The 20,668-nt window shown below is 41.8% G+C and overlaps 2 protein-coding genes across 2 annotated transcripts in view; one reads left to right on the plus strand and one right to left on the minus strand.

The window, feature by feature from the left end:
• The window catches only part of LOC311102746 (connector enhancer of kinase suppressor of ras 1-like), a 111,883-nt gene extending 99,747 nt beyond the window's left edge, over positions 1 to 12,136 (minus strand). The window contains exons 1-2 of the mRNA XM_084144131.1: positions 11,999 to 12,136; positions 6,399 to 6,556 (exon numbers count right to left, since the gene is read on the minus strand). Of these exons, the coding sequence (XP_084000257.1) occupies positions 6,399 to 6,556; positions 11,999 to 12,050 (210 nt within the window). The 5' untranslated portion in view covers positions 12,051 to 12,136. The remainder of the gene's footprint in view (positions 1 to 6,398; positions 6,557 to 11,998) is intronic.
• Positions 12,049 to 20,668, plus strand: part of rps6ka1 (ribosomal protein S6 kinase a, polypeptide 1) — a gene marked incomplete at its 5' end in the record, with an annotated part of 145,716 nt that continues 137,096 nt past the window's right edge. The window contains 2 exons of the mRNA XM_084144132.1: positions 12,049 to 12,174; positions 13,182 to 13,250. Coding sequence (XP_084000258.1) covers positions 12,049 to 12,174; positions 13,182 to 13,250 — 195 coding nt within the window. The remainder of the gene's footprint in view (positions 12,175 to 13,181; positions 13,251 to 20,668) is intronic.

Genomic DNA, 20,668 nt, shown 5'->3' on the forward strand with positions numbered 1-20,668 from the left:
AAAAAGTATTTAGTCAGCTACCAATTGTGCAAGTTCTCCCACTTAAAAAGACGAGAGGCCTGTAATTTTCATCATAGGTACACGTCAACTATGACAGACAAAATGAGAAGAAAAAAATCCAGAAAATCACATTGTAGGATTTTTAATGAATTTATTTGCAAATTATGGTGGAAAATAAGTATTTGGTCAATAACAAAAGTTTCTCAATACTTTGTTATATACCCTTTGTTGGCAATGACACAGGTCAAACGTTTTCTGTAAGTCTTCACAAGGTTTTCACACACTGTTGCTGGTATTTTGGCCCATTCCTTCATGCAGATCTCCTCTAGAGCAGTGATGTTTTGGGGCTGTCGCTGGGCAACACGGACTTTCAACTCCATCCAAAGATTTTCTATGGGGTTGAGATCTGGAGACTGGCTAGGCCACTCCAGGACCTTGAAATGCTTCTTACGAAGCCACTCCTTCGTTGCCCGGGTGGTGTGTTTGGGATCATTGTCATGCTGAAAGACCCAGCCACGTTTCATCTTCAATGCCCTTGCTGATGGAAGGAGGTTTTCACTCAAAATCTCACGATACATGGCCCCATTCATTATTTCCTTTACACGGATCAGTCGTCCTGGTCCCTTTGCAGAAAAACAGCCCCAAAGCATGATGTTTCCACCCCCATGCTTCACATCAGGTATGGTGTTCTTTGGATGCAACTCAGCATTCTTTGTCCTCCAAACACGACGAGTTGAGTTTTTACCAAAAAGTTCTATTTTGGTTTCATCTGACCATATGACATTCTCCCAATCCTCTTCTGGATCATCCAAATGCACTCTAGCAAACTTCAGGCGGGCCTGGACATGTACTGGCTTAAGCAGGGGGACATGTCTGGCACTGCAGGATTTGAGTCCCTGGCGGCGTAGTGTGTTACTGATGGTAGGCTTTGTTACTTTGGTCCCAGCTCTCTGCAGGTCATTCACTAGGTCCCCCCGTGTGGTTCTGGGATTTTTGCTCACCGTTCTTGTGATCCTTTTGACCCCACGGGGTGAGATCTTGCGTGGAGCCCCAGATCGAGGGAGATTATCAGTGGTCTTGTATGTCTTCCATTTCCTAATAATTGCTCCCACAGTTGATTTCTTCAAACCAAGCTGCTTACCTATTGCAGATTCAGTCTTCCCAGCCTGGTGCAGGTCTACAATTTTGTTTCTGGTGTCCTTTGACAGCTCTTTGGTCTTGGCCATAGTGGAGTTTGGAGTGTGACTGTTTGAGGTTGTGGACAGGTGTCTTTTATACTGATAACAAGTTCAAACAGGTGCCATTAATACAGGTAACGAGTGGAGGACAGAGGAGCCTCTTAAAGAAGAAGATACAGATCTGTGAGAGCCAGAAATCTTGCTTGTTTGTAGGTGACCAAATACTTATTTTCCACCATAATTTACAAATAAATTCATTAAAAATCCTACAATGTGATTTTCTGTAAAAAAAAATCTAATTTTGTCTGTCATAGTTGCCGTGTAGCTAGGATGAAAATTACAGGCCTCTCTCATCTTTTTAAGTGGGAGAACTTGCACAATTGGTGGCTGACTAAATACTTGTTTTCCCCACTGTACATCATTTAGCAGACGCTCTTATCCAGAGCGACTTACAAATTGGTGCATTCAATTTATGATAGCAAGTGGGACAACCACTTTTTTTCTTCTTTTTTTTATGGGGGGTGGGGGAGGGGGGGTAGAAGGATTGCTTTATACTATTCCAGGTATTCCTTAAAGAGGAAGGGTTTCAAGTGTCTCCGGAAGGTGGTCAGTGACTCCGCTGTCCTGGCGTCGTGGGGGAGTTTGTTCCACCATTGGGGTGCCAGAGCAGCAAATAGCTTTGACTGGGCTGAGCGGGAACTGTGCTTCTGTAGAGGTAGGGGAGCTAGCAGGCCAGAGGTGGATGAACGTAGTGCCCTCGTTTGGGTGTAGGGTCTGATCAGAGCCTGAAGGTAAGGAGGTGCCATTCCCCTCACAGCTCCGTAGGCAAGCACCATGGTCTTGTAGTAGATGCGAGCCTCAACTGGAAGCCAGTGGAGTGTGCGGAGGAGCGGGGTGACATGAGAGAACTTGGGAAGGTCGAACACCAGACGGGCTGCGGTGTTCTGGATAAGTTGTAGGGGTTTAATGGCACAGGCAGGGAGCCCAGCCAACAGCGAGTTGCAGTAATCCAGACGGGAGATGACAAGTGCCTGGATTAGGACCTGTGCCGCTTTCTGTGTAAGGTAGGGTCGTATCCGCGAATGTTGTAGAGCATGAACCTGCAGGATCGGGTCACCGCTTTGATGTTAGCAGAGAACGACAGGGTGTTGTCCAGGGTCACGCCAAGGCTCTTTGCACTCTGGGAGGAGGACACAATAGAGTTGTCAACCGTGATGGCGAGATCATGGAGCGGGCAGTCCTTCCCAGGGAGGAAGAGCAGCTCCGTCTTGCCGAGGTTCATCTTGAGGTGGTGATCCGACATCCACATTGATATGTCTGCCAGACATGCAGAGATGCGATTCGCCACCTGGTTATCAGAAGGGGGAAAGATATCCCACTGTATGCCATACTTGGAAGAATGGGGTGTGTTCAGTAGGCACGAAGTGTAAGAAAATGGTCCAAAATGGGGGGAGGTACAACCTAAAATTGTCAAATTGAACATCCATGTGAGGCCATTAGTTAGGTAAAGCCATAGTGGCACAGTGAATAACGAATACAAATATCAAGTAAAAATAACATAGCTATATATAGGGAGTAGAAAATAAGGCTATATACAGGGAGTACCAGTACTGAGTCGATGTGCAGGGGTATGAGGTATTGAGGTAGCTATGTACTTACATATAGGGGTAAAGTGAATAGCAGCAGCGTATGTGGGGAGTGTGTGTGGCATCAGTATGCATGTGTATGCATGTTATGTGTGTATGGGCGTATGTGTGCGTAAGTATTTGTGGGTATGTGGGTAGAGTCCAGTGTGTGTGCATAGAATCAGAGTTAGTGCAAAAAAGGGTAAACGCAGGTAGTCCGGGTAGCCATTTGATTAGCTATTTAACAGTCCTGTTTAGAAGTATTTTGGCTTGGGGGGGGGGGGGGGGGGGGGGGGGAGAGGCTGTTCAGGGTTCTGTTGGTTCCAGACTTGGTGCATTGGTACCGTTTGCCATATGGTAGCAGAGAGAACAATCTGTAGCTTGGGTGGTTGGAGTCTTTGACAATTTTTTGGGCCTTCCTCTGACACCGCCTGGTATAGAAGTCCTGGATGGCAGGGAGCTCAACCCCAGTGATGTACTGAGCCGCACACACTACCCTCTGCATCGCCTTGCGGTCGGATGGCAAGCAGTTGCCATACCAAGCGGTGATGCAGCCAGTCAAGATGCTCTCAATGGTGCAGCTGTATAACTTTTTGACTGTGTTGATGTGTTTGGAACATAGTGATGTGGACACCGAGGAACTTGAAGCTCTTGACCCACTCCACTACAGCCCTGTCGATGTGAATGGGGGCGTGCTCGGCCCTCCATTTCCTGTAGTTCACGATCAGCTCCTTTGTCTTACTGATGTTGAGGGAGAGGTTGTTGTCATGGCACCACACTGCCAGGTCTCTGACCTCCTCCCTATAGGCTGGTCTCATCGTCGTTGGTGATCAGGCCTACCACCGTCATGTCTTTGGAAGACTTAATGATGGTGTTGGAGTTGTGCGCGGCCATGCAGTCGTGGTGAACAGGGGGTACAGGAGGGGACTAAGCATGCACCCCTGAGGGGCCCCCGTGTTGAGGGTCAGCGCAGTGGATATGTTGTTGCCTACCCTCACCACCTTGGGGCGGCCAGTCAGGAGGTCCAGGATCCAGTTGCAGAGGGTGGTGTTCAGTCCCTTAGTGATGAGCTTCGAGGGCACTATGGTGTTGAACCCTAAGCTGTAGTCAATGAACAGCATTCTCACTTCCCAAGTGGGAAAGGGCAGTGTGGAGTGCAATAGAGATGGCGTCATCTGTGGATCTGTTGGGCGGTATGCAAATTGGGGTGGGTCCAGGGTGTCTGAGATGATGGTGCTGATGTGAGCCATGACCAGCCTTTCAAAGCATTTCATGGCTACAGATGTGAGTGCTACCAGGCTATAGTCATTTAGACAGGTTACCTTGGCATTCTTGGGCACAGGGACTATGGTGGGCTGCTTGAAACATGTAGGTATTACAGACTGGGTCAGGGAGAGGTGGAAAATGTCATTGAAGACACTTGCCAGTTGGTCAGCGCATGCGCTGAGTATGTGTGCTGGTAATCCATCTGGCCCTGCGGCCTTGTGAATGTTGACCTGTTTAAAGGTCTTACTCACATCGGCTACGGAGAGTATGATCACACAGTCATCCGGAACAGCTGGTGCTCTCACGCATGGTTCAGTGTTGCTTGCCTCGAAGTGAGCATAGAAGGCATTTAGCTCGTCTGGTAGGCTCGTGTCACTGGGCAGCTCGTGGCTGGGTTTCCCTTTGTAATACGTGATAGTTTGCAAGCCCTGCAACATCCAACGAGCGTCAGAGCCGTTGTAGTAGGATGTGATGTTAGTCCTGTATTGATGCTTTGCCTGTTTGATGGTTCATTGGAGGGCGTAGCGAGATTTCTTATAAGCATTCGGGTTAGTGTCCCGCTCCTTGAAAGAGGCAGCTCTAACCTTTAGCTCAGTCTGGATATTGCCTGTAATCCATGGCTTCTGGTTGGGATATGTACGTACTGTCACTGTGGGGACGATGTCATCAATGCACTTATTAATGAAGCCGGTGACTGATATGGTAAACTCTTCAATGCCATCCGATGGATCCCGGAACCTATTCCAGTCTGTGCTAACAAAACAGTCCTGTAGCTTAGCATCCGCTTTATTGGACCACTTCCGTATTGAGTGTGTCACTGGTACTTCCTGTTTGAGTTCTTGCTTGTAAGCAGGTATCAAGAGGATAGAGTTATGGTCAGATTTGCCAAATGGAGGGAGAGGGTGAGCTTTGTATGCATCTCTGTGTGTGGAGTAAAGGTAATCTAGAGTTGTTTCCCTTTATTTGCACAGGTGACATGCTGGTAGAAATTAGGTAAAACAGATTTCAGTTTGCCTGCATTAAAATCACTGGCCACTAGTGCTGCCTCTGGATGAGCATTTTCTTGTTGGCTTATGGCCCGATATAGCTCGTTGACTGCGATCTAAGTGCCAGCATCGATTTGTGGTGGTAAATAGACAGCTACGAAAAATATAGTTAAACTCTCTCGGTAAATAGTATGTTCTACAGTTTATATAATGAGGTATTCTAACTCAGGCGAGCATAACCTCAAGACTTCCTTAATGTTAGGGATTGCGGACCAGCTGTTGTTAACAAAGAGACACACACCCCCGCCCTTGAGTTTACGAGATGCTGCCACTCTATCCTGGCGATTTATATTAACAGTGTCCTCGTTCAGCCACGACTTGGTAAATCATTGGATATTACGGTTCTTAAGGTCCCGTTGATAGGATAGTCTCAAACGGAGCTCATCCAGTTTGTTCTCCAGTGACTGTACATTCGCCAATAGAACAGAGGGTAGAGGCGGTTTAATCCCTCGCCGCCGTAGTTTAATCCGGGAGCCCCCATGTTGCCCTCTATATTGTCGTCTTTTCCTCTTCTGAGTGTCGGGGATTAGGGCCTGGTTCCAGGTGAGCAGTAAGTCTTGCGCAGCTGAGTCATTGAAGGAGAATTCTTCATCCAAATCGAGGTTAGTGATCGCAATGTACAAAAAAAAAAGTTACGACCAGCGCAAAAAATACAACACAAAATTGGTCAGGAGCGTGTAAAACGGCCTCTATACATCCCAGCGCCATTCCATATAGCCATACAATGCACACACTGTACCACCAACCCTAGCCTACTATAGAACCCAAGAAGAATATACAGTAGTATCACCTACAGAAAATGGCCAATCTAGGCTGAATACTAAATTAAGAAATGTCAATGAATCATGCATTGATGTCAATGGCAAATTAGCTATAAAGTCCTGAACCCTCCCAATCTCCTCTTCCAACAAATAGCCACTACCACCTGGCAAGCAGTGAAGCTGTAATGGGAGATTATTTTAGTGCCCGATTAAAATGATGTGAAATGCAAAGAATGTCAAAATACTTTTATTATCGCTTGGAATTAGTTTAGACTGAGTTATCAGCTCTACGCATATCTCAAGTTGGTCTTGGGCCCTCTATCAATCTATAATATAATAACAATAATATATGCCATTTAGCAGACGCTTTGATCCAAAGCGACTTAGTCATGCATGCATTTACATACGGGTGGTCCAGGGGATCGAACCCACTATCCTGGCGTTGCACGTGCCATGCTCTACCAACTAGGCTACAGAGGACCACTATGAGCCCTCCAGCCCCTAGGGAGCAGCAGCACTCACCAGGGAGCAGAGCTTCTCCACAGCCTCGAGGATGAGCTCCTGATGGCCAATCTTGAGGACGCCCAGACGCTCCAGGTCCTGGGAGGAGAGCTGCAGCAGTTCCAACCCCGTCACCTGCCACTCTGTGAAGGGGTACTGCTGGAGAGGGGTGTCCAGACCTGGAGAGAGACCACACATGGATAATCAAGCTTTTATTAACATAAGTGACAAAAGTGCAGTTACATTAGTGCACATTTTTGTTTTTGCCCTAGCACTAAAACACTTGATTCAACTAATCATCAAGCCTTTGATTTGAATCAGCTGTGATAGTGCAAAACGGCAAAAACAAAAATGTGCACCACTTTAGGTCCCCAGGATTGGTATTTGTATTTATTATGGATCCCCATTAGCTGCTGCCTTGGCAGCAGCTACTCTTCCTGGGGTCCAGCAAAATTAAGGCAGTTATACATTTGAAAAACATTACAAAAACAGATTTCACAACATATTAAGTGTGTGCCCTCAGGCCTCTACTACCACATATCTATAACACAAAATCCATGTGTACATGTGTGTATAGTGCGTATGTTATCGTGTGTTTGTATGCATGTGTCTATGTTTGTGTTGCTTCACAGACCTTGCTGTTCCATAAGGTGTATTTTTATCTGTTTTTTTTATCTAATTGTATTGCTGGCATGAGTTACTTGATGTGGAATAGAGTTCCAGGTAGTCATAGCTCTATGTAGTACTGTGCGCCTCCCATAGTCTGTTCTTGACTTGGGGACTATGAAGAGACCTCTGGTGGCATGTCTTGTGGGGTATGCATGGGTGTCCGAGCTGTGTGGCAGTAGTTCAAACAGACAGCTCGGTTCATTCAACATGTCAATACCTCTCACAAATACAAGTAGTGATGAAGTCAATCTCTCCTCCACTTTGAGCCATGAGAGATTGACATGCATACTATTAATGTTAGCTCTCTGTGTACATCCAAGGGCCAGCCGTGCTGCCCTGTTCTGAGCCAATTGCAATTTTCCTAAGTCCCTCTTTGTGGCACCTGACCACATGACTGAACAGTAGTCCAGGTGCGACAAAACTAGGGCTTGTAGGACCTGCCTTGTTGACAGTGCTGTTAAGAATGCAGAGCAGCGCTTTATTATAGACAGACTTCTCCCCATCCTAGCTACATTTTAGTCATTTAGCAGACGCTCTTATCCAGAGCGACTTACAGTTAGTGAGTGCATACATTTTCATACTGGCCCCCCGTGGGAAACGAACCCACAACCCTGGCGTTGCAAACGCCATGCTCTACCAACTTGAGCTACATGAGATACTGTTGTATCAATATGTTTTGACCATGACAGTTTACAATCCACAGTTACTCCAAGCAATTTAGTCTATTCAACTTGCTCAATTTCCACATTATTCATTACAAGGTTTAGTTGAGGTTTAGGGTTTAGTAAATGATTTGTCCCAAATACAATGCTTTCAGTTTTTGAAATATTTAGGACAAACGTATTCCTTGCCACCCATTCTGAAACTACCTGCAGCTCTTTGTTAAGTGTTGCTGTCATTTCAGTCGCTGTGGTAGCTGACATGTATAGTGTTGAGTCATTCGAAATATCAGTGGGTTTTGTGATGAATGAGCCATCTGATTCAATGAATGCTGGAGGGGAGTTTGCCTTTTTGCCCAAAATGTAATTTAAGGTGCTCCAAAGTTTTTTACTATCATTCTTTGTCATTTATCTTTGTTTTATAGTGTAGTTTCTTCTTTTTATTCAGTTTAGTCACATGATTTCTCAATTTGCAGTCCGTTTGCCAATAGGTTGTACAGCCAGACGTATTTGCCATCTCTTTTGCCTCATCCCTCTCAACCATACAATTTTTCAATTCCTCATCAATCCACGGGGATTTAACAGTTTTTACAGTCATTTTCTTAATGGGTGCATGCTTATTAGTAACAGGGATAAGCAATTTCATAAATGTGTCAAGTGCAGCCTCTGGTTGCTCGTCATTACACACCACAGACCAACAAATATTCTTCACATCAACAACATAGGAATCTTTACAGAACTTCTTGTATGACCTCTTATATACAATATTAGGCCCAGCCTTTGGAACTTTGGTTTTCCTAGATATGGCTACTATATTGTGATCACTACATCCGATGGATTTGGATACTGTTGATGATTTCATTCCTGTACTGTTTGTAACTACCCTGGTAGGTTGATTGATAACCTGAACCAGGTTGCAGGCACTAGCTACAGTTTGAAGCTTTCCCTTGAGTGGGCAGCCTGATGAAAGCCAGTCAGATACTGACAGTTAGCACCTGGTGATCTATAGCAGCTTCCCACCAGAATGGGCTTTAGGTGAGGCAGGTGAACCTGTAACCATATTACTTCAACAGTATTTAACATGAGGTCCTCTCTAAGCTTTAGAGGAATGTGGTTCTGAATATAGACCGCAACACCACCCCCATTGGCATTTCTGTATTTTCTGGTAAACACTGGGCTACATGTTTATTTAACCAACAGGCCTTACATGTACATACCTTACCACATCATTAATAAAGGGCAATTCCACAGTAACGCAATTGCTCTGAGACACATATTTCCACTTTAAAATGTGTGCCAAACAAAAACCAGTGATTTCAACTCTATGCACAAGGACTACTTTTAACAATTTTCTCTGAAAGTTTTACAAAAACAAATTTACTGGAAGAACTGTGCAGATGCAAAGTTTGGTAACAGAATTTAGGTAATTTCTCCTTCAGTTATTTGTGACCATATTTTCCCAAAACTCTTAAATATCTGCTTATTGTCTGTCTGCAGAAAGAAGGGGGTGTCAACTATGGATATCAATATCATTCTCTTCATGGCAATATAGCCTGAATAGGCATACAAAAGGTAGAATTATGCTAAATCCTAATTTGCATATTTGGTTATTATTCTACACACTGGCTATTATCTTTATGAGCACCGCCCCCAAACAAGACCAAATTTAGTCCGGATGGGACCAAATCTGAACGTCTATGTTTCATGAGTTTGGATATCAAAGTAGAGTACAGTACAGCACAGTAGCGTTTAGTTCAGTTTCAGTACAGTACAATACATTACATTATACTGTACTCAACTCTAGTGTGCTCTACTGTAGGCCTACTGTACTTTGCTGTCCAAACTTATGAAACATAGACATCCATGATTGGTTTGTTAAACTTACACAAGGCAAATAATGAATCCAAAACTAAATATAAATGTTTGATATTATATGCCAGGTCGCAGTTGTAAATGAGAACTTGTTCTCAACTGGCTTACCTGGTTAAATAAAGGTTAAATAAATAAAAAATAAATAAAATATTAGTTGCCAGGTGCTTTAATTCAACATTATTGTGTTTTGATCTATTTCTAATACACCTTAAGACTTTTTCTGGTAGATGTTTTATAAGACCCCTTTTCCATCTGTTTGATCAGAAATCAATGGTTGAAAAATGTATTATATACGCCTTAATTTCTCAAAAATATAGACTCTTAGCTTTCATTTGACACCCAATTTGAAATGCTCCAACGAGCTTGAAATGTTGGTGCTCATGGGTCCCTTTACATGGAAATGCCCTAAACTAGTAATCATGTTTTTAATATGAGCAAGCAGACTCTCCAATAAAGTGTTACACATCATCCTCATCATTTATACCCATATCATCATATCACAACGACATTATCGTGGTCATTTTCTGAATCCTCATCATCACCTGACCTCCAGGGGGCCCCCATTGATTTTATTAGTCACCCTCACTCAGATATCATATTAACAAGTCATGACAAAATGTGTACAATTGCAGGAAATTACCTTTAAAATTGCAAAAATGGCTCACAACCCTATGGCAAAATGTGTAGAATAGCAGGAAATTCGCTATAAAACTGCACATTTTTCTCTCTGCCCCATGGAAAAATGAGTAGAATTGAATTGAATGAGTGATAAAAATGCTAAATCTTCTTCCCGCTCCATGGCATTTTTTTTTTTGAATGTCAGCAAACTTGCTTTAAAACTGCAAAAAAATTCTACGCCCCATGGCAAAATGTGTAGAATTGCAGGAAATTAACTTAAAATTCCACTTTCCTCTCTTCCGTCCAGAGGGGGGCCACTTAAATGTGTTGCATGCGAGGTGGGGGGGGGCAAACTACATTTTGTTTAGGGCCACCAAATTTTGTCATGGCCTCAGCATTGTCATTATTTTCATCACAGAGGAGAGGATGCCTCATGATTTACTTAATCCAGTATTGCGGTAGTACCCCAATTATAATAATTACCTGTTCCACGCATGGTGAAACAGGAATTGTTTACTCCATCAGTGGCTAATTGGTGTGCTAATGCTAATCAAATGAAAACACTGTGGGGTAACTTAAAGGTCAGCGGAAAGCCATTCAAAACAGCCTGTGACTCCATCATAATGACTCATCGTCCATCGGGTTGTTTACACCATTCAGCACTCGATTGGTTCGGTCTAATTAGCTAAGTGGATGTATGCAAGCTCTGGGGGCAGCTAGCTACCCCCTCCCTACATAACATTAGCATAGAGTTCTCAGGTGACATAATCGTAAAGTGACAGGAGTTAAGTCAAAGGACACTGAACAAATGTCCAATCTGAACCCAAATTAGAAAAGATAGGGTGGCATTAATTGACCATGCAGACAAAGAGGTTAAGCCAAAGGCCAAACATGTTTGTATATACAAATCACGACATACACTAGAGGATGACTGTTTTTCTCTGTTCCCTGATACAACAAAAAGCATTTCATCACAATATTCACTTATATCACATGGTCTACACCAGGGGTCTAAGCTTCCCGGCTACTATCCATTCAAAGCCACATTGACACTATCCCACCCCTGGTTATCCACTATACTATTGGCTTAAAATATCTGCCAACTAATTTCCAGCAATATTGTCCCTGTTTGTCTGTTCCGTGCACGCGTTTGTCTATCACTCCGTATGTAGCGAGTTCGCGATACTAATGATACCTTTCTTGTGGGTAGACAAGTTTACCTGACCGATCTATATCATGATTATTTGCATCAATTGGGTGGCGATTGTTTTGCAAATTCTGCCATGACATGTGCAGCAGTAGGCCCAACATGTTATTAATTGAAAATTGAAATATGGCTCATGATAAAAAACATTAGCCTACAAGCAAATGAAAGAAGCTATGTAGCCTTACAGGCTTGAACTGTAATAACATAAATGGTGGTAGTTTCTAAGACTGTTTTGACTAACTGGACTAGTTTCTACTCGCTGCAAATGACACCTCAGTATTTGGGTGTAATTTAGACCCGTTTGGTTGCTTTAACAAAACAGCACATTCCAATAGTTCTACATAATCAATAACTGATATGTAGGAAGTTAACTATTGTAGGCCTATTCGCGCTTTGGTCAACCTGTCCTCCTTGTCGACTTAGTACAAAACATTCGATCACTTTGTGACTTGGCCACTATCAACTTCACTTCCTCATTCCACCTAGACCTCCCCTTCCCTTCCAAGCGGTTTTGTTGCGCTTCTATTTACGACTACCTGCGTGCAAACCGAGTTAAACTCACCTGGCAAACACAAAACGCGCCATTAATAGCCTACCTTTGAGCCAGTCGCTTACTCTCTCCTTGCTCCACGACGTTATAGGCTCCATGCTTGGAGTCCTGGGAACATTGATTCAGTTATTCCCACTCGAATTCTTCAACGGACTCTACACAGGATCAGAAGAAGGGAACATTCAGCCCGACAAAGTCGATGATGGGCACTCCCACTTACAGGTAAATCCCCCGGGAACCAATAGCATGAAGCTGTCTGCCTGTGATTCAGATGCGCATAATTTCTTCACACTCAGTTTGGAGCCGTGGGAGTGGTAGAATAAAATAATATTCGTCAAAATAAAAACTTCCTTCAAACTTTAGACTATAATTTGATGAAGGATTAAACGAAAGCACTGGAACGAGTAGTGAAGGCTGGTCTTTATTTGTCGACTTAATCCTTATTCCTTAATCTTTCCCAAAACCGTGCGTTGCTTTGCGGAATTGGCTTTGTTTGTCAAGAGTGGAGTGAGGAGTTTTTTTCCCCTCCTATTTTAGCCTTGGTGCTACAGCCAAGTGTAATGCAGAAACTCTACTGTAACTATACTACTAGCTATTAGGCGTACTCTGTAATATAGTTTACCATTGTATGTGAATTGTTTTTGTTGAATTATTTATGTACTAACATGTACTAACATAGGCTATTCATGAATAAAGTAACAGACAGGCTTCAGTTAGGAACATATGCACATGATCAACACATCAAAAAACATGCCTATAAATCTGAGTATCATATCCAATAATGATAAGAGTGTCTGCTAAATGACTAAAACGTCAAATGTAATGAACTATTAGCATTTGTGTAGAAAATAACTTACCGGTATTATAGACTTTATTATTGGTGCCCGTCTGGTCATAGTTGGACTCAATTTGAATTGGAATAGTAAGGAAACAGTTGTGAAATGTGTTGGTGAACCATTACAAAACAAGTAGTGAATAAACCTCAGAAATCAAAGCTGGATAAAAGGCCAAGGCTTCAAAGACTGCCCTCTGATATTTGGCACCCCCTGGTGTTTCTTTCAAGTGAGGCACGATGATAGAGAGAGCCTACCCCTTTCAAGCCCTGTAAATGCCATGGTGTTCGTATATTTTTACTGTATCAAAAAGAGTGGATTTGCATCACACCAATATGTTTACGTTAGGTTTTCATCAATCCATTCATGCTATTTGCCCTCATTTTCTTCCGACAGGTGGCATCACACCTAGGCAACACTCGTCCCTCAACTGACAGTGCAGAGGGATTTGTCGCACAATCTGACGTAAGACATTGATTTGCTCTATAACATTTCATTGCATGTCTGCAAATAGGCTACTCAAAGTACAGGATATAGTAATTACTTCTGCTTGATTTAAGCTTTGGCCTGCAATGGATCAAGGTGCTCTAGTCTAGTTGGAGCTTTGATCATTCAGACCTGGGTATTATTTGTATTTTTGCCCAATTTGCAATACCTGCATCCCCATTATAAAATAAAAGTATGATTTAAGTCTTATTTTTGCACTCTGAATGGCAACATTGTATAACTGTTTTGTTGCGAAAGAGTGTAATGTTGTCCATAATGTTGTTACACAACATATATTGGCCTGGGTTTGTCTGCAACCGTCATTGGCACACAGGAGGTTAGCATCCGCTTATGGTAGATACATGCATGCAGGCACTATTCATTTACTATTATTGATTTGGAAATGTCATCAGGCACCAGCACAGTTCAACATCCAATAAAAATGTATTGGCTCATGCAACGCTGCTACAACCCCTCTTCTTTCTGCTATTACATGTACAGTGAGCTCCAAAAGTATTGGGACAGTGACACACAAATATTTTACCTCCAAGACATGCTAACCTCTCACCATTACAATAACAGGGGAGGTTAGCATTTTTTGGGGGGTATGATATTTGTGCGTCTGTAACTTTCTCACTCATCATTACTCACGATTCCTTCAGGATTATCCGTAATCATGGTAGCATCCACATTAATGTAAAAGTGTTTACAAATATATTCTTATTTACAATAAAAGTGACTCCAAAATTATACAATACATTATTTACCATTAATTTATATTGGGCACAAAATAATCTGAAAGACAACCAAAACAAACAGCAAATGCATCCAACAAATTTGTAGTCACAAGCTTGATGTAGTCATTGCATGCTATAAATATGGGACCAAATACTTAACTTTTTACTACTTTAATGCACATATAAGTGAATTTGTCCCAATACCTTTGGTCCCCTAAATTGGGGGGACTATGTACAAAAAGTGCTGTAATTTCTAAACGGTTCACCCGATATGGATGAAAATAACCTCAAATTAAAGCTGACAGTTTGCACTTTAACCTCATAGTCATATCATTTCAAATCCACAGTGCTGGAGTACTGAGCCAAAACAACAACAAATATGTCACTGTCCCAATACTTTTGGAGCTCACTGTATGTCTCAATCCAATTGGTCCGCCCATTACCGAGCTTATGAAACAACATCAAGTCTCAACATGCTGTTTCTGCTCCAAAGCACAGCAAGAGCTACAGTACAACCACAGGCCTCAGCGACAGTTAATGGCATTATTCTCCTGCTGAAAGTCAATGACAGAGAACACTGTAAGAGAATAACATTGCTTATCATCTTGCCGTCCAACCATGTTTCCCTCACTCTCTCCACTCTCTCTTCAATTACATTTCCCAATACAACATCACTCATTCAATCTCTGCTTCACTATACCTTAATAAACAATCATTAACTGTATTGGTTTTTACATTCATGGTTTTTAGCGTTGATTGGCATCCAGCCATAGTGAATTATTCATAATTAGTGCTCTGCTCCTCTGCCACAGAGTCCATTGGTGGTTGGCTGATTGCACTTTCTCCGCCATTGAGCAGCTAACTAATTTGCTCTCGGCTGCAACCCTATTAAAACCTCTTAAATGTAACTAAATGTAATTGAAAATGTAATCTACATCATACCCAAAAGTAATTATTTATCATGAGAGTGCCATAAACAATAACTAGTAATGCTGCATACTGCAAGACAGGTTACAATCTCACCTTTCTGGTAAAAATGGTTATACATTTCTAAGTTGTATTCACTTTTGAGGACACAAGCTCCCGAGTGGCGCAGCGTTCTAGGGCACTGCATCTCAGTGCTTGAGGCGTCACTACAGACCCCCTGGTTCGATTCCAGGCTGTATCACAACTGGCCGTGATTGGGAGTCCCATAGGGCGGGCCACAATTGGCCCAGCGTCGTCCGGGTTTGGCCGGTGTAGGCAGTCATTGTAAATAAGAATTTGTTCTTAACTGACTTGCCTAGTTAAACTAAGGTTAAAAATAAAAACACAGTACACATATTATGAAATACTTTCCACACACATAACGACTAACTATATGATTTCACCTTCCTTATAACTGTAAAATACATATTTGTATATTTAGTGTTAGAGAAAATGTAGGTCTCTCTTGATCAAAACGTATTCACAACATTGCTGTGAACGTCTCACAGAGCTCTAGAAAGTGGTTTGTGTTTAAAATCTATGAATTATTTTAGATTACTGGCTATAAATCGATCTCTGAATGTGCTACAGCGACGAAACCACTCTCTCCTGCTGCGTTACGATATAAGGATTACAAGTATATTGCATTGTTAGTGGCTGTGAGGTAGGGTTCAGCCAGCAGTTGATGGACAGTCGGAAGAGCGAATGAAATGGTAGGAGGGACAACCCAGCTTCAAATGGTGTCAGATTTCACATCCTGCTTCACACAGAAGAGAAATACCGAAGATATTTATACCTAACCCAAGATAGTTCATCTGTGTCGTTTACAGTGGGAGCAAATTAAGCATAGTGGGCAGAACAAGCAAGGAGGTTGGCAAAGCCAAGCACGAGTTAGCGAGATCCTATTGGCGCGTTGTTGCATATATTTTCATATTTCCGTTAGGGAACGCCTCCTCTGTGAAGTGCGCTGTGCACAAACTCAATTCGACCTTGCACTCCTTCTAAACAACGTTTTTTAATGCACTGGTTTTATAACAGATTATAGTTTTGGGAACAGAAACATTTATTGAGATCAGATGTTTAATCGATGAGAAAGCACGTAGTTCCATCCTCTCCCACGACCCGCGACTGGACTTCCTCTCACTACCACATTTGGTGGTGAGAAAACGTTCTAAACGGATGCTTCAGCTTTATAGCCCATGTGACGTGTCTGGGTTACCCCTTCTGTCTGTGGAAATACTCCTGTGTCCGTGAGAATCAGGGATACCTCTCAATGCAAGCCATTTCGATCTACGGTGTCCACAGATCGATTTATAAGTGAAAATGTCGGTCGGGACCGGTACCACAACCACGGAGGTCCCCATAAACAGGGGACTCTACATCGAAGAGTTTTAAGAGAGCGGTGACGCCCGCGTGACACATCTGCTGCTGATTGAGTGGGATTCAGACGAGTGTAAAGTACTCTTCCTGGATATGATTGATGTGTTTGGGTAGTGATGTGTTTTGAAATTTCAGTTTATTCGCCACCTGCACAGGATACAACAGGTGTAAAACAGTACAGTGAAATTAGTTTAACCACATCATGGTCCTTGGAGATGATTTTCAGAACCATACTATTATTTATTTTTTACTATATTGGGTTATTCAGCTGTCACTGTAGTGTAGGAAAACCCTTTTTGGTGCGGAAGAACCCTTTATGGACCCTTTTGTACTAACATTCATTTTAGCTGTTGATGTGTGCTATTACATGCCCTCACATGTATTGAATTCTATGTGTTCAATTGCAAGTGTATCATTATGATGATTATATTTTCTAATCTTTCAGTTAGGCCTGTTTCCATTTTCGCTGTTGCATCAATAAATTAATCCCATGGAGAGTCTATAATCTGGTCCTTCACTAACATAAACCGCATCGTAATCGGCTTCCCATGCATTATGAAGTTTATTTATATTTCTACAGAAGGGTATCTAAGATAAAAGTTGTAATCACTTTACGGGGTCTTTTTTAATGCAGGGCAAAAGCCCTCCCCCTGGCTGGAAACTTGTTCTATTTTTAGAAAATCACTGAATTACTTTGAAAATGAACTGCAATGAATTTTTGGCTTATCTTTTTTACTACAAAAAAGAAAATTGCAGTTTCCAGATATTATGTAGAGACTTGAATTGTGCTGAATGTAATCTTAAAAAGTGGTAAAGTTCCCCTTTAAATTGCTCTTTTACAACATTGTAATTACACTAATCTCTTGTGGACAGACTCATGTAACATAAATGGTATCAAGTACCTGGCGCAACATTTTAGTTCTGGGTTGCCATTGTATTGCATGTTGTATATACAGTACCTTCAGAAAGTACTCACACCCCTTGACTTTTTTCACATTTTGTTGTGTTACAGCCTGAATTTAAAATTGATTATATTTAGATTTTTTTGTCACTGGCCTACACACAATAACCAATAATGTCAAAGTGGAATGATGTTTTACAAATTGATAAAAAATGAAAAGCTGTAATGCCTTTAGTCAATAAGTATTCAATCCCTTTGTTATGGCAAGCCTAAATAAATTCAGGAGTAAATATGTGCTCAACAAGTAACATAATAAGTTGCATGGACTCACGATGTGTGTAATAATAAAATCTACCTCGATTGATCATATTTTGACGAATAGTCCAGATAAATATGTTGCTAATGGGGTTTTCCCGCTTGATTTTTGTGACCATTGCTCAGTTGTCTGTGTCAGAGATATGAGAATTCATAAATCTAAGCCTTGTGTCATCAATAAGAGGAACTTTAAAAACTTTAGTGAACAAGCTTTTTTACATGATCTTTATTTTGTGACCTTGATTGTATCTCAGCTATCCCTGTACCTGATTTAGCTTTAAGCTTTTTTGTAAATGTCTTCAACACTATTGTAGATAATCATTCCCCCTTCAAAACTCACAGAGTTAAAGGCAGATCGATTGCCTGGTTCATTCCTGAATTATCTGAAGTCATTAGTAAGAGAAATGTGGCTTAGGCTTAGGCACGGATTGGCAATCGTTTTGGCAACTGAGGAATCAATGTATAACACTAATCAGAAAGGCTAAATCTGATTATTATGTAATCACTCTTTCTGATTGTAAAGGGAATCTGGCAAAATTCTGGAAAACAGTCAATCTTTGAAGGGTTGTACTTCCTCCTCTCTTCCCTTACAAATACATTCAGAAACTGGGGACATTACGGACAAAAATACCATCATTGATGCATTTAATCGTCATCTTTTTGAAAGAGCGTCTAGCCCTACTATCTCTAAGAGTGGGCTAAATGCTGATTCTGGGATTTTGCAGATTGACTCAGAAAATGGTAGTTGAGTTTTTGCATTTTGGCAATTCACAAAAGAAAAGGCCTTAATGCCTTATAGATACCAAGAAATCCACAGGGGCTGACCAATTGAGAGCTGGGTAAACTCAAGTGTGCTGCCCCCCTCATTGCTGGCTCAGTAACCCATATCTTAAATCTAACATTGTTATCAGGAAATATTCCTAAAGTATGGAAAACAGCTTATATGCTGTTTTGGTGGGGCAAACAACATCTTGGTGGGGAAAACAACTTTTTTTAATGCATGCCAGCAAAGCCACTACACAACACAATACTACACAATACATTAATTGGACTATAACGGAGACAAACGATGCCCACAAACTGTTAGGGCCTACATAATGCTGTCCCAACAGCAGTCCCAACACCTTACCACTGTTACACCTGGCTATCAGCGGAGCCTTCTCTGGCAGCGAAATGGTTCATTCAGCCTCATTTACTGCCTTGGCTGACTTGCTTTAACAAATGCGGTTTCTACTGGCGAAGGTTCACCTTCCAACAGGACAACGACCCTAAGCACACAGCCAAGACAAGGCAGGAGTGGCTTAGGGACAAGTCTTTGAATGTCCTTGAGTGGGCCAGCCAGAGCCCAGACTTTTTTAATTTATTTTTTAGCAAACATTTCTAAAAACCTGTTTTTGCTTTGTCATTATGGGGTGTTGTGTGTAGATTGATGAGGGAAAAAACTATTTAATCAATTTTAGAATAAGGCTGTAACGTAACAAAATGTGGAAAAAGTCAAGAGGTCTGAATACTTTCCGAAGGCACTGTATCTACTTTACTTTATGTATATATATATATATATATATATATATATATATATATATATATATATATATATATATATTATTTTAGCTAAACAGGTGGGGTCTGCCCCACCTGCCCTGAATGACGGGTCGCCACTGGTAGTGATCTTGGTAATTATCATCCCATCCAGGCTTCCATGTCTAGCTAAGATTCTCAAATCTTTGGTAAATAAGCAACTTCGCTCTTTTTTTAGCTGAGGTTGGTATTTTTAATATAAATCAATCTGGGTTTAGGCCAGGGCACAGCAACCACATTAGTTGTTAATGATATTGCCAATGCTTTAGACGCTAAAATGAATTGTGCTGCCTTGTTTGTGGACCTGTCAAAAGCATTTGATACTGTTGATCATTCTATTTTATTGAACAAGTTGTCCTCAGTAACGGAATAGGCTCTATGCACGCATCACTCTATGCACGCAAACATTAGACAGTGACAGTAGACCGTTATGATGGCAGAGATGAAGTTTACAAGGTGTTTGCAGGAGTTGCCTAAAGTATCTGTTAATGATATACGGAGGGTCGTCCGGACATCCAGTACGACACCACGTAGCAAACTGGATAAAGGCTTCAAATTGTACGTTTTTCTTTTCTTTGCAACTTTAAAGGTAATATGCTAACGCTAGCTAGCCTGAGCTAGAAGCCTTGCTTTGGTATTTTAAGTCATGACTCCGTCCTGCTTCAGGTTAATCATGCTTTAAATAAAGTTTAATCATGTGTATATACCTCTCACTTCATGTGTTTGTACTTTTATGAAAGTATCAGGTAAAAACAGGGCTACAAATGAGATCTCTGTGAGAGCCCACTGCTACCGCTCAATGAAGAAACTAAAGCCACCACACCAGCTGAGAGTAGGACTAGATTAAGTGACACGTTCAAAGTTCTGTTGAACTTGTTCAAGGTTCCGTTCAACACGTTTTACTCGTTTAATGTTACCACAGCTTTGATTGCCATTGCTAAGAGAACACGTTAGAACTTTAGTGGTTTTCACGATAGCTGAACAGTGGTAGCCTAATACAGACCAGGGTAGCTGAGTGGGAATTGCCATGCTTTGTTGTTGGGTCTGTTGTAAACAAAATGGAGTTTGGTTTGAAATGTAAACAATAATGAAATTACTACTTTTTCCTGACTTGATGACTGCAATGACAGTAACATATTTCACTCAGCTATTCTTCAAACTGCTGATGTTCTACTCAAAACTGTCCTGTCATCTTTACTTCTTTCTTTATAAACATGTGGCCCAACTTCCTTGCTTTTGTACTTGATGTTTCTACTTTTCAAGAGGAATAAGGAGCAAAACCTTCACTCTACTGTTGTTATTGGTACTAGGCTACAATGTTGCACCACTCACCTACTGCTCAGCCAATACTGTTTGAAGGTAGGTAAATAGCACAAGACAATAGGTAAGTGGTGGGAGACAGTATAGCCAAGTGGTGCAAGACAGTAGGAAAGTACACTAAGTTTTTCATTGTGGTCAAGGGACATATCCAGCGCAGCAGGTTCAGTACTGTTGCAGTAGTCATGGTCAGGAGGACAGTC

Source organism: Coregonus lavaretus (genome assembly GCF_964263955.1).
Source record: "Coregonus lavaretus genome assembly, chromosome: 27".
Lineage (NCBI taxonomy): Eukaryota > Metazoa > Chordata > Actinopteri > Salmoniformes > Salmonidae > Coregonus > Coregonus lavaretus.